This window comes from Triticum urartu, chromosome 5 (genome assembly GCF_003073215.2).
Source record: "Triticum urartu cultivar G1812 chromosome 5, Tu2.1, whole genome shotgun sequence".
NCBI classification, from domain to species: domain Eukaryota; kingdom Viridiplantae; phylum Streptophyta; class Magnoliopsida; order Poales; family Poaceae; genus Triticum; species Triticum urartu.
Genome location: NC_053026.1, coordinates 504048266 through 504063389, shown reverse-complemented (window position 1 = coordinate 504063389; position 15124 = coordinate 504048266). Strand labels below are relative to the sequence as shown.

At 52.6% G+C, this 15124-nt stretch overlaps 1 protein-coding gene across 1 annotated transcript; it reads left to right on the top strand.

Annotated features, from left to right (window-relative positions):
* Window positions 1–12010: 12010 nt before the first annotated feature.
* Window positions 12011–13757, top strand: LOC125556470 (glucan endo-1,3-beta-glucosidase-like). The gene is made up of 3 exons (XM_048719199.1): window positions 12011–13111; window positions 13198–13443; window positions 13533–13757. Exons 1-3 carry the CDS (start codon window positions 12065–12067, stop codon window positions 13686–13688), a joined length of 1449 nt encoding a protein of 482 aa, XP_048575156.1. The 5' UTR covers window positions 12011–12064; the 3' UTR covers window positions 13689–13757.
* The last annotated feature ends 1367 nt before the right edge of the window (window positions 13758–15124 follow it).

Below are 15124 nucleotides of genomic sequence, written 5' to 3'. Positions count from 1 at the left end.
GCCTCCTCATGGATGATGCTGAGCATCTCCCTGTCCGTGTTGTACGCTGGCTCCCCATCTCTAGGCATTGCGGCGAACAGCGTGCGGGCACCCATCTTCTCCTCGGCCGTCCTCCGTGCCCGGATGAGCTACGGCGAAGAATACTCGAAGAAGAGCGGCGGCATGTTAACATCGACCATGTAAGGCATCATACTGGTGGGGGCTTTTGAGCTGCTTGGCGGCGTAGTAGTATGGAGGCTTTAAGTCTTAGGCCACAACTCCGTATGTACTGTGGGTGCACCCATCTAGCGGTGTTCGCCAAGGCCGCACCGACCGCCTCGTCTGCCATGACCTCCATGCCCCTAGCCACCACCAGGCCCACAGATGGCCAACCGCTTCTTGAGCTTCTCCTCCTTTGTGGCCTTCGCTTTGACACGACGATTTTGACGTGTCACCGAGCTGATCCTCTGGCACCTCTGTCGGCTCCATCTCCGACAAGTTCTTCGACGATTCCATGCGTCGGCAACGGAAGGAAGGAGAGGGTGGGAGAAAAGAGCGAGAATTGCGTAGAGAGTAGCAGGAAATGGAAGAAGAGAATGGAGGATTTTGGCGCGGACACAGTGCAGGATGCTACAAAAGCGCGGGCTCCGCCTTCCTTCTGGGTGGGCCAGGGGGCTAGAGAGCGACATTTCTCGTGTCCGAACTCCCAGAAAGCCCCCTGAGGGAGTCCTGGATTAGGGGGTGTTCGGATAGCCGGACTGTACCTTCAGCCGGACTCCTAGACTATGAAGATACAAGATTGAAGACTTCGTCCCGTGTCCGGGAGGGACTTTCCTTGGCGTGGAAGGCAAGCTTGGCGATACGGATATGCAGATCTCGTACCATTGTAACCGACTCTATGTAACCCTAACCCTATCCGGTGTCTATATAAACCGGAGGGTTTTAGTTCATAGGACAAGATACACATCAACAATCATACCATAGGCTAGCTTCTAGGGTTTAGCCTCTCCGATCTCGTGGTAGATCTAATCTTGTACTACCCATATCATCAAGATTAATCAAGCAGGACGTAGGGTTTTACCTCCATCGAGGGGACCCGAACCTGGGTAAAACTTCGTGTCCCTTGCCTCCTGTTACCATCCGGCCTAGACGCACAGTTCGGGACCCCCTACCCGAGATCCGCCGGTTTTGACACCGACATTGGTGCTTTCATTGAGAGTTCCTTTGTGCCGTCGCCGTCAGGCTCGCTGGCTCCTACGATCATCAATAGCGATGCAGTCCAGGGTGAGACCTTCCTTCCCGGACAGATCTTTGTCTTCGGCGGCTTTGCACTGCGGGCCAATTCACTTGGCCGTCTGGAGCAGATCGAAAGCTACGCCCCTGGCCGTCAGGTCAGATTTGGAAGTTTAAACTACACGGCTGACATCCGCGGGGACTTGATCTTCGATTGATTCGAGCCACTACCGAGCGCGCCGCACTGCCCCGACGAGCATGATCTAGCTCTGCCGCCGAACAATGCCCTGGAGGCCGCACCCGCATCAACTTTGACCCTTAATTCGGAGCCAACTGCGCCGATCGAGGATGGGCGGTTGGACGCCACCACGGGGGCTGCGATCTCAACGGCGATTGAGCCAAACACCAGCCCCGTACTCTGCAAGACTCGTGACTCCAAGGAGTCGGACTTCTCTCCGGACTACGAACCCCCCGCGCCCCTGCCGATCGAATCCGATTGGGCACCGATCATGGAGTTTACTACCGCGGACATCTTTCAGCACTCGCCTTTCGGCGATATCCTGAAGACACTGAAGTCTCTCTCTTTATCAGGAGAGCCCTGGCCGGACTACGGTCAGCAAGGTTGGGATTCGGACGATGAAGAATTTCAAAGCCCACCCACCACCTACTTTGTAGCCACTGTCGACGACTTAACCGACATGCTCGACTTCGACCCCGAAGACATCGACGGTATGGACGCCGATGAAGGAGACGATGAAGAACCAGCGCCTATCAGGCCCTGGAAAGCCACCTCGTCATATGACATATACATGGTGGACACCCCAAAAGAAGGAGATGGCGATGGAACAGCGGAGGATGACCCCTCCAAAAAATAGCCTAAGCGCCGGCGTCAGCGGCGCCGCTCAAAATCCCGCCGAAAAAAATACGGTGATTCCAGCACGAGAGATAATAATACTCCGGAAAGTGCCAAAGAAAACCCCCTCCAGCAAGAATTAGCACAGGAGGATGGAGAAACCAGCCCTCATGAGAGAGCGGCAGACAGAGAGGTCGAGGATGATAATTATATGACTCCCTCCGAAGACGAGGCAAGCCTCGACGACGACGAATTCGTCGTGCCAGAGGATCCCGTCGAGCAAGAGCGTTTTCAACGCAGGCTTATGGCCATGGCAAGAAGCCTCAAGAAAAAACAGCAACAACTCAGAGCTGATCAAGATTTTCTAGTCGACAGATGGACTGAAGTCCTTGCGGCCGAAGAGCATAAACTCGAATGCCCCTCCAAGAGCTACCCGAAGCGCAGGTTGCTACCTCAATTAGAGGAGGAAGCACCTAATGCGGCCGACCGACCACCTCGTGTCCGCGATAGAGAGGCCTCTCGGCCCTCCACTCAAGCCGCACCCCGTACAAAGGCACGGGAATATGCGCCGGACTTACGAGATATGTTGGAGGATAAGGGAAGGCAAACAAGATCGATCTACGGATCGCGGGGGAGCCCCATGGCTCGAGACGGTAACCGTCACGCCGGCCACAAATTTGGCAGGGCCGAACATAGTAGACAAAGCTCATCGGAGCTACGTCATGATATAGCCCAGTACAGAGGCGCCGCACACCCACTATGCTTCACAGACGAAATAATGGATCATCAAATCCCGAGGGTTTTAAACCCGTAAATATCGAATCAAATGATGGCACAACAGATCCTACGGTATGGATCAAGGATTATCTCCTTCATATCCACATGGCCCGTGGCGATGATTTCCACGCCATCAAATACCTCCCACTCAAGCTTAAAGGACCAGCTCGGCATTGGCTTAATAGCTTGCCAACAGGATCAATCAGTTGTTGGGAGGACCTGGAAGTCGCATTCCTCGACAATTTCCAGGGCACTTATGTGCAACCCCCAGATGCCGATGACCTAAGTCACGTAATTCAGCAGCCAGAGGAATCGGCCAGGCAATTCTGGACACGGTTCCTAACAAAGAAAAATCAAATAGTCGATTGTCCGGACGCTGAGGCCCTAGCAGCCTTCAAGCACAATATCCGTGACGAGTGGCTGGCCCGGCACCTTGGACAGGAAAAGCCGAAATCTATGGCAGCACTCACGACACTCATGACCCGCTTTTGCACGGGAGAAGACAGCTGGCTTGCTCGTAGCAACAATATGACCAAGAACCCTGGTAATTCGGATACCAGGGATAGTAGTGGCAGGTCACGTCGCAACAAGCAGAAGCGCCGCATTAACAGCGACAATGCTGAGGATACGGCAGTTAATGCCGGATTCAGAGGCTCTAAATCTGGTCAGCGGAAAAAGCCATTCAAAAGGAATCCTAGGGGCCCGTCCAGTTTGGACCGAATACTCGACCGCCTGTGCTAGATACATGGCACCCCCGAAAAGTCGGCCAATCACACCAACAGGGATTGTTGGGTGTTCAAGCAGGCAGGCAAGTTAAACGCCGAAAATGAAGAGAAGGGGCTGCATAACGATATCAACGAGAAGCCCTGGCCGCCGAACAACAGTGGACAGAAGGGTTTTCCCCCACAAGTGCGGACGGTGAACATGATATACGCAACCCACGTCCCCAAAAGGGAGCAGAAGCGCGCGTTAAGGGACGTATACGCGGTAGAGCCAGTCGCCCCAAAGTTCAACCCATGGTCCTCCTGCCCGATCACCTTCGATCGAAGGGACCATCCCACTAGCATCCGTCATGGCGGATTCGCCGCATTGGTTCTAGACCCAATTATTGACGGATTTCTTCTCACTAGAGTCCTTATGGACGGCGGCAGCAGCCTGAACCTGCTTTACCAGGATACAGTGCGGAAAATGGGCATAGATCCCTCGAGGATTAAGCCCACCAAAACGATCTTTAAAGGCGTAATACCAGGTGTAGAGGCCAACTGTACAGGCTCAGTCACACTTGAAGTGCTCTTCGGATCTCCGGATAATTTCCGAAGCGAGGAGTTAATCTTCGACATAGTCCCGTTCCGCAGTGGTTATCACGCACTGCTCGGGCGAACCGCATTCGCCAAGTTCAATGCGGTACCGCACTACGCATACCTTAAGCTCAAGATGTCAGGCCCTCGAGGAGTAATTACGGTCAATGGAAACACCGAACGCTCCCTCTGAACGGAGGAGCACACGGCGGCCCTTGCAGCGGAAGTACAAAGCAACCTCTCCAGGAAGTTCTCCAGTCCGGCCACTAAACGACCGGACACCGTCAAGCGTGCCCGGAGTAACCTACAACAGGACCGCCTGGCACGATCCGAGCAGGCGTAGCAATGCGGCCCCAACCCCAACCCTCGCAAAAAGGCGACGCCAGTACTTCGCGTACATAACTACGCTCTAGAGATACCATGGGTACAGGGGGAGGGGCACCATCACGGCACGCCCGAAGCACGGCTTAAACCGTACCAGGGGCTGCCGACCTTTTAATTTTCTCTTACTTTCAGGACTCCATCCTTCGGAAGGCCTGTTCGGCAGTTAAATTGCCGCACAAACGATGCAAGAACCAGGGAAGCAGACAAGCCACGCCGCACTACGAAACCCCCAGGTGGTCTCTATCACGAGCAGTATACCTGTTCCGCATACTATTCCGCAGCTTGCCCCTGGAATGGACATGTTAACTAGTCCAACCTTTCACTTATCGCATTATTTGTATCGTTCTGCATTGATCGTAGCCCTTTTTAATAAACAATGCATAGCTTTTGTCTATTTTTGCAACACCTTTTTTCTTTATATGTTCCTTAACGACATGTTGCACCCGTACACGTTGGTACGGCAAAATACGCCAGGGGCTTTAGTACCCCTCAATATGGTGTGAGAAGTCCAAACACTTTAACAAGTGCGACACCCCGAACTTATAGCATTATATGCAGCGGCTCTGAATCATGTCTTGGGTCAATAGTTGGGTTTTCCCGGCTCCTATGTTTTGGTGCCTTACGTTCCGCTATATCGGCTAAGGTAGCACTAGGAGAACCACTGCGATTGTGCCCCAGTTGAGCTGGGTCGAGCACCTCAGTGGAGAAAGCTAAAACTGACTATCATGATGAAGCGAGAGCTGGTCGCTGTTCGAGAGGTTTTTCGAGTCCCTAAAGACTTATGCCGCTTAGGGCGAGGAGCCGGCTCTGTCCGGCCAAGGCGTGGATAGCGCCCCAAACTCGGTCTTCCGAATACCAGGGGCTTCGCCGAAATTTAAAATTATAGAATTCTATGCCTAAGTGAGAGTGTTCACGCATTATAGTCCGATTGCCTTGTTCGTTGGGCTGAGCGCCTCTCTCGAAGGACCCAAACATGGGAAAAAGAGCGCTCAGGTTTATCCCCGAACACCCCAGCACTAGCGGCACGGGGGCAGAAGCCGATGACTCGCCATCTCTCAGAATTGATAAACAGCCGCACAGAAGTTAATATTTTAAATTCCAACAGCATTGCTTAGCGCATATGAACAAGTTTTCAGCGCACATGAAAAAATGAGCAAGTTTCACTAAAAAATTACATCCCTAGAACATTCATCCGCCACAAGGCAGGCACCCTTCAGAACATCCTTATAGTAATTCTCGGGTTTGCGATGCTCTTTCCCCGGCGGTGGCCCGTCCTTCACAAGCTTCTCAGCATCCAGCTTGCCCCAGTGCACCTTAGCACGGGCAAGGGCCCTACGGGCACCTTCAATGCAGACGGAGTGCTTGATGACTTCGAGCCTTGGACAGGCCTCCACCAGCCACCGCACCAGCCCGAAATAGCTCCCAGGCAGAGCCCCTCCAGGCCACAGCCGAACTATGAGGCCCTTCATGGCCTGTTCGGCCGCCTTGTGGAGCTCGACCAGTTGCTTCAGCTGGTCGCTCAGGGGCACGGGGTGTCCGGCCTCAGCATACTGAGACCAGAAAACCTTCTCTGTCGAGCTGCCCTCCTCGGCTCGATAGAATGTGGCAGCATCGGACACACTCTGGGGAAGACTGCGAACGCTCCTGGAGAGCTCCGGATTTGGGTAAGTAATAAGTAACTCACGTTTATGTGTTTGCTTTGCATAAAGAATGCCTTACCCGCCGCTATCTTCTTCACCTCATCCAACTCCTGGAAGGTCTTCTGGGATTCGGCCTTAGCAGACTTGGCATTTTCAATAGCCACCGCGAGCTCGGACGCTCGCGTCTTTGAGTCAAGCTCCAAACTCTCATGTTTTTCCATCAGAGCCTGGAGCTCTTGCCGCACCTTGCCAACCTCGGCCTCATACTTCTCCCGCTCGGTGCGCTCCATGGCCGCCCTCTTCTCGGCCTCGACCAGCACTTTCTTAAGGGTCGCCACCTCAGACGTGGCCCCTACAATAGCCACGATAATCCTGTCATTTTTTGCAATTGCACCTTTTTATATATATATTTAAACAAGGTATTTCTTACCTTCATTGTCCTCGAGCTGCTTCTTGGCACGCCCGAGCTCTTGCTCGGACCGCTCAAGGTTCTGCTTTAGCGTGTCCACTTCCGCAGTCAGTGCGGCGGACGCAAGCAGAGAAGCCTGCATACGCATATCGACTCCTTTTCGTTAGACTCCTGCGAATTTTATTTGATCCTCTATTCGGCTTTTCTTCCCGAACGCCAAACAGAGCATCAGGGGCTACTGTCAATGCGGTAATATTATTTACACATTCTTACTTACCTCAAAGCCTGTTAAAAGTCTAGTACAAGCTTCAGTCAGTCCGCTCTTGGCGGACTGAACCTTCTGGATCACCGCACTCATAATAGTACGGTGCCCCTCGTTGATGGAGGCGTCTTGGAGCGCCTCCAACAGATTGTCCGGCGCCTCCGGTTGGACGGGGGTCGCTGGCACAGTGGGCTGGCTCCTCTTGCAAGGAGGTCGCCCGCCGGACTCTGGAACCTTTGAAGGTTCCGGAGCAGTGTCCGGCCTAGAGCCGGACTTGGAGCCCTGGGGGGTTTCATCCGCTTTACTCCTGGAGATTGGGAGGTCGCCTTGCGGCACCTCCAGGACCACCTCCTCCCGGCTTGGAACCTGTTGGGACAACACTTCGGTGTCGTCCGTAGGGCGGGGGAAGGAAGCCGTCGGAAGCGAGTTCACATCCGACGAGTCCAGTGAGCCGCTTGACGACGCGTCGAGCTGGTCTTTGGGTGGGCTGCATAAACATATTCAACGTAAGGGAAAGCTGTGCAATAAACGAATACTATGAATTACTCTGGTATCCGGATACTTACGATTTTGCCAGGGGCTTGGCCCTGGGCAGCCACTCCTCTCCGCCGTCGTCGGCGTCGGTGGAGTAATCCGGAGGAAGGGTTTTCCCCTTCTTGGACCCTCCGGCCTCCCCAGAGAGGGCGGCCTTCCTTTTCTTCTCTCCTCCCGCTAGAGGGGGAGAGGTCTCTTCTTCTTCCTCCTCGTCTTCACGGGAGGAATGCGCCTCGGAACCGTCGGATGATGGATCCGACACCTCCTGGCGTCGGGCACTCTTTCGAGTCCCCGTGGCCTTTTTCGCGGCCTTCTTCTCCAACACCACATAGGGTGCCGGAACCAGCAGCTTCGCCAAGCGAGCGTCCGCTGGGCCTTCGGGCAAAGGAGCCAGACAGTTGATCTGTCCGGACGTCACCTGCCAATCCTGTCAAAGGTAAGGGATCTTAGATCCCACATGGAGTCAAACTATGAAAAACTGATACCCTATAAAAGGAAAAAACAGCTTACCGCGAGAGCGTGACGCTGCGCACTGAATCCGCGATCCTCGGTAGCGGATGCGGGAGCCTCGGCGCCCTTGAAAAGCACCTTCCAAGCATCTTCGTATGTCGTGTCGAAGAGCCTGCTCAGAGTTTGGTGCCGCGCCGGGTCGAACTCCCACAGGTTGAAAGCCCATTGTTGACACGGGAGGATCAAGCGGATGAGCATAACCTGGACTACGTTGACAAGTTTGAGCTTCTTGTCCACTAGGGTTTGGACGCATGTTTGGAGTTCGGTCAGCTCTCCTTTTTTAACCCCACGACAGGCCCGTCTCCTTCCAGGAGGTGAGCCGCGTAGGGGGTCCGGATCGAAACTCGGGGGATGCGACCCATTCGGCGTCGCGTGGCTCGGTGATGTAAAACCACCCCGATTGCCACCCCTTCAGGGTCTCCACAAAGGAGCCCTCGAGCCATAGGACGTTGGCCATCTTGCCCACCATGGCGCCTCCGCACTCCGCCTGGTTGCCGCGCACCACCTTCGGCTTGACATTGAAAGTCTTGAGCCATAGGCCGAAATGGGGGCGGATGCGGAGGAAAGCCTCAAACACGACGATAAAAGCTGAGATGTTGAGGACAAAGTTCGGGGCCAGATCGTGGAAATCCAGGCCATAGTAGAACATGAGCCCCCGGACAAATGGGTGGAGAGGGAAGCCCAGTCCGCGGAGGAAATGGGGGAGGAGCACCACCCTCTCATGGGGCCTAGGGGTGGGGATGAGCTGCCCCTTTTCGGGAAGCCGGTACGGGATGTCGTTAGACAGGTATCCGGCCTTCCTTAGCTTTTTGATGTGTCCCTCCATGACGGAGGAGACCATCCACTTGCCTCCCGCTCTGGACATGGGTGGAGAAGGTTGAGGTGGGGAGTGCGGACTTGGGCGCTGGAGCTCGAGTGTGCAAGAATGGATAGGTGAAGGAGGAAGAAGGCGAAGGTGAAAAGGTGGATCCTTATCCCCTTATATGGATGGACGCAACTACATGTCCCCACCAGCCTGGTAAAACTCGCTTATCTCCAAGCGCCGTAATCAATGGCGCGGTTGGGTTACCCACGCCCGTATTGATGAGAATCCCGGGATAAGGGGACACGATCTCTGCTTTAGCAAGACGTGCCAAGAAAACCGCCTCGCATGATGCGCTGAGGTGGGATAATGAAACGACTCGGATAAAGGCTTGGTCGTGGTGTGTCACGCTACGGAATACGTCAGCAGATTAGATTTGTGTAAATATTATTCTCCCTACGGCAATATGTGGAAACTTATTTTGCAGAGCCGGACACTATCTATGTGTTCAAAATCTTCTATAAAGTACTTGGAGGAGGAACCCGCCTTGCAATGTCGAAGACAATCTGCGCGCCGGACTCGTCGTCATTGAAGCCTGGTTCAGGGGCTACTGAGGGAGTCCTGGATTAGGGGGTGTTCGGATAGCCGGACTATACCTTCAGCCGGACTCCTGGACTATGAAGATACAAGATTGAAGAACTCGTCCCGTGTCCGGGAGGGACTTTCCTTGGCGTGGAAGGCAAGCTTGGCGATACGGATATGCAGATCTCGTACCATTGTAACTGACTCTATGTAACCCTAACCCTATTCGGTGTCTATATAAACCGGAGGGCTTTAGTTCGTAGGACAAGATACACATCAACAATCATACCATAGGCTAGCTTCTAGGGTTTAGCCTCTCCGATCTCGTGGTAGATCTACTCTTGTACTACCCATATCATCAATATTAATCAAGCAGGACGTAGGGTTTTACCTCCATCGGGAGGGCCCGAACCTGGGTAAAACTTCGTGTCCCTTGCCTCCTGTTACCATCCGGCCTAGACGCACAGTTCGGGACCCCCTACCCGAGATCCACCGGTTTTGACACCGACACCCCCCATGTTTGTCTTTAGTTTGCCGGAGAAAACACGTTCGTACTGCGCCGCATACCGATTCATGACCGTGTTAGATGGCTTCCGCGTCCGGATGGTTGTGGCGGGTTTGTGGGTCGGGAAAGGGAAAGGGAATCTCCAATGCTCACCACCAAAATTTCCTCCCGCACTCGTCCACGGATAAAGTAGACCAATCTGCAGATACGGATGTGGGAGCCAGACAACCAATGATACCGATGAGGGGGGCAGGCCTAGACCTAGACTACGGCGGCATCCGTCGTCCAAGTCATTATTGTTCCCTTCCCGCGACCATCTCTTCCATCCGTCTTCGTGAGCGATGAACGACGGTGACAAGACCCGTGAAGTGAAGCTGTGGTCTCCGACGAGAAAGAGTAGAACATGGGAGAAAGACCGGCCCACTTGGGACACAATGCCCCTGCCACCTCCCATGCCCTACTCATCTTCGTAGGAGTTCATGACCTGTCCGTCACCGATAAACGTGAGGTCCACGGTGGAAATGATGGGCCCGATGGACGTTGATGACCCACAAGTATAGGGGATCTATTGTAGTCCTTTCGCTAAGTAAGAGCGTTGAACCCAACGAGGAGTAGAAGAAAATGACAAGTGGTTTTCAGCAAGGTATTCTCTGCAAGCACTAAAATTCTCGGTAACAGATAGTTTTGTAATAAGATAAATCGTAACGGGTAACAAGTAAATAAAGTAACTAAGGTGCAGCAAGGTGGACCAATCCTTTTTGCAGCAAAGAAAAAGTCTGAACGAACTATTATAAAGCAAAGCGCTCCCGAGGACACATGGGAATTGTTGTCAAGTTAGTTTTCATCATGCTCATATGATTCGCGTTCTTTACTTTGATAATTTGATATGTGGGTGCACCTGTGCTTGGGTGCTGCCCTTCCTTGGACAAGCCTCCCGCTTATGATTAACCTCTCTCGCAAGCATCCGCAACTATGAAAGAAGAATTAAGGTAAACCTAACCATAGCATGAAACATATGGATCCAAATCAGCCCCTTACGAAGCAACGCATAAACTAGGGTTTAAGCTTCTATCACTCTAGCAACCCATCCTCTACTTATTACTTCCCAATGCCTTCCCCTAAGCCCAAATAATAGTGAAGTGTCATGTAGTGGACGTTCACATAACACCACTAGAGGAAAGACAACATACATCTCACCAAAATATGGAACGAATGCCAAATTCACATGATTACTTACAATAAGACTTCTCTCATGTCCTTAGAAACAAACTTAACTACTCACAAAACATATTCATAATCATGATCCGACGAGTATTAATTATCATTAAGGATTTGAAAATATAATCTTCCATCAAATAAACCAACTAGCATCAACTATAAAGAGTAATCAACAGTACTAGCAACCCACATGTACCAATCTGAGGTTTTGGGACCAAGATCGAATACAAGAGATGAAATATGGTTTGAGAGGAGATGGTGCTGGTGAAGATGTTGATGGAGATTGACCCCCTCTCGATGAGAGGATCGTTGGTGATGACGATGGCTTCGATTTCCCCACTCCTGAAGGGATGTTTTCCTGGTAGAATAGCTCAGCCGAAGCCCTAGATTGGTTATGCCCAGGTTCCGCCTCGAGACGGCGGCGCTTCGTCCCGAAAGCTTCCTTTTGATTTTTTTTTTCAGGTCAAAACACACAACATAGACAAAGATGGACACCGAAGGCCTGCCAGGGGGCCCACAAGGTTGGGGGCGCGCCCTCCATCCTTGTGGCTAGCTGGTGGCCCACCTCTTGTTCTTTCTTCGTCCAATATTTTTTGTAGTAACAAGAGGATCTCATCAACACAAAGCCAAGCCAACCATTGAAGACCTATTGTAAATTCAAGTAGCAAGTTAAGCATCAATATCATTGTTTTTGTCACATCTGCGTGCATGCATACATAACCTGATGCCATAGTGATGATATATTCCAGTCCTAGTAATAATCCAAAGAGGGAGGAGAGGGGAGGGCCTTCTTGTCATATGACCTAGCCGAGTGGGTGCGCTGCGCTTGCATAAGATTCCATTTCGGGGGCAACATCTATATGTGCTGCCTACCGCGCTCGCGATGCTAGCCGTCCCTATCGGAGCCCACACATGCGTTTGAAGATATCGGCTCCGTGCATATGCATACCTTCCTAGTATAGGTAGCTATAATTAGAGGATCCTCAATAATAGCCCAAACTTCATATCGCGCACCTCCCGTCACCACCTACTTGGCTTGTGTCCGGCCGGCCATCCTCCAGCGACACACCGGCTCACCATGGCGCCGCCGCCGAGGCATGGTTGCATGCTCCGCGCGGAGGTGGTCATATGCATATTCCTCGTCATAGCACCGTTCAGCATGGCGATCGGTGTCAACTACGGCACCAAGGGTGACAACCTTCCATCGCCGGCTAAGGTTGCGGCATTCCTCGTGACCCGCACAAACATTGACCGTGTAAAGCTGTTTGACACCAAGCCGGACATTATTCGGGCCTTCGCGGGCACGGGCATCTCGGTAATGGTCACAGCAAGCAATGGGGACATCCCTGGCCTCGCCACCCAGAACGGCGCCGATGCATGGGTCGCTACCAACATCGCGCCATACTACCCCGCCACAGATATATCTCTCGTCGCCGTGGGCAACGAGATCATGGACACGGCCGACAAGAATCTCATCGGCAACCTCGTCCCCGCCATGCAGACGCTCAAGGCTGCGCTCGTCACGGCTGGCTATAGCAAAATTCGAGTTTCCACGCCAAGCTCACTCGGCATCCTGGTTGACGCCCAGCCGCCGTCCGCGGCTCGGTTTCGCGATGTCTGGGATGTTGCCATCTTCACGCCGATGCTCCAATTTCTCCAGAAGACCAAGTCCCCACTCATCGTGAACACGTACCCGTACTTTGGGTACAACGGTGACACGCTACCGTACGCACTGGCGCGGTCGAACCCTGGCGTGCTAGACACGGGTACGGGTATCACGTACACGAGCATGTTTGTGGCACAACTTGACTCGGTGTACTCGGCAATGAAGAAACTTGGGTTTGAGGACGTGGAGATCCTCGTTGGGGAGACCGGGTGGCCGACTAAGGCGATGGACGGGCAGATCGGTGTGAGCCAGGCCGAGGCAGCTGAGTACAACAAATATCTCATCGGTGCGGTTAGCTCCGGGTCAGGCACACCGCTCATGCCAAAGCGGAAGTTCGAGACGTACATATTCGCGCTCTTCAACGAGGACCTGAAGCCCGGGCCCGTCGCCGAGCGCAATTTCGGGATGTTCCAGCCAGACTTCACGCCCATGTATGACATTGGCATCATGAAAGATCCGGTGAGCACGTACACGCGTTGTCGATGACATGCACATGCACGCTGGTTTTCACACGCTGTTTTGATGCACGCCCGTGTGTGATGCAGGTCAAAACAGCGCCGGCGCAAGCGTCGGTCGCCCCGGTGGCACCGCCGAAAGTGGCAGCAACGCCTGTGGCCGCCACTGCTCATGCCTTGGAGGCTGCGGCGCCTACAGAGGCGAACGGCTCGAACAGCGCCAAGGCATCCGCGCCTGCATCGTCGACAGGCAACAAATCCTCCCCGACGGAGGAAGCGGAAGGAAGCGATGCTCAGTCATCCACGAAGAACGAACCGTCGGAGGCAGCAGCCAAGGTACCCACGTCGACCTCCATTCATGCATGGATGGTGCTTTCGATCTCAACAACAGCTAATTTGTCGTTACCTTTATTGAACCTGGCCAGAGTGGTGACGACGAAGAAGGAGACAGTGAGAAAACCAAACCCAAGGAAGAAAGTGCAATGCCGCCGGCGGCCGGAGCTGCTTCGGAAGCCACCAACTTTCTTTTTCCTATCCCTTGCATACTTGCAGTTGCGCTCTGTCTAACTGTCCATGTCTAATCTTCCTACACTTTAGCTGGACACATGTAATTACACTAATTAAGAACGGTGCTAGGCAGATGCACTTTAAGGAAGACGACAAAAAATTACCCTCCTACCCACGTCTTCCGGGTAAGACTAACGTAGAAGAGCATTTCAGGATGCAAAGGCATCTCCAACGCTCACCACGAAATTTGCTTCTACATCCGTCTGCAGATAAAGAAGATCAGTCCGTGGTGGATGTGGAAGCAGTTCATCCAATGATACCCGCATACATTTCAGACCAAGTTTAAACAAATCAGACAAGATTCATACAAATCCGATCGCCTGTTGCTCGACAATGAAGTTGGGGCTCGCAACTGGCTGCAACCTTGTGCTTTTGGTCCATTGGCAGACTCTCCCACAAAGTGCTCCCGCTCGCGGTCATGGCGGATGTAGTGCACGAGAGGAGGATGTGGAGCAGATATGTTGTGAGCCGGGTGTGGCCACTCTTAAATAGCCGTTTCAGGTGATGCAAAGCGTCCGGGTGAGTCAATGCGCGGGCACCGGAGTTGATTTCTCGGCCGGTGAGACTGTTTGATGGTGGCAGACGGAGGGACGAGAATTGAACTGACGTGGTAGATATCCGTCCCATCCTATCCAGTAAACGTCTCTTCAGCATTGAACAGGCGTGGATACCGGAGGTGCAGCGTGGGCGGTGCTCTCGGCCGGCAAGTCGCCTCAATTTTGGTCCGTTTTGGACCAGCATCAATGCGGGCAGCAGGCTTGGGGAGGAAAAGTGTGTGGGCAAGGAAGGGGTTTCTGGTGGGCCAGATTAGTCAGAAGCAGGCGTGACAGCAGTTCGGACGCCGACAAAGCCCCCCGCCCCCCCCCCCCCTCCCCCGCGCGCGGTTTTGTGTCTGGTTTGCAGGAAAAAGTACGTTCGCACCGAACCGATGCAAGATCGCTTTGAATGACAAAATATATCCAGACCACGCGGTTCAGATAGTTACGTGTGTTTTGATGGTCAGCATTTGAGATGCCTTAACAACAGAAAAGTTAAGATAGGGTGTCAAATCACGGGTGGATATCTCAAATGGGCATGGGACATGACGGAGAGACTCGTTATGTATATAGTACTTCCTCTATAAGACTACCTAATACAATATGTGTTTTGACAGGGTCATTGTGTCAACAAACTTTCTATGTTAAGTTATGAAATAGCTGTTAGTTAGTGGTTTTCCCAAAATTAACATAGAAGCTCTAGCAACTCCAGCGTAGCCAATCCGAGACATTTATCTGTAATTTTTTTCTTCCAAAAAAACATTAATCTGTGATCTGACAATCAACATTTAATATTTTATTTTATTTTTGCATCTAAGATGTGTTTGTATGCTAATAATTTCCATGTCTTCTCCCTCTCTTACCTGCAAATTATGGGCTAGTTTTGTATTTTGCGGCAAGATTTTGGTAAGGAT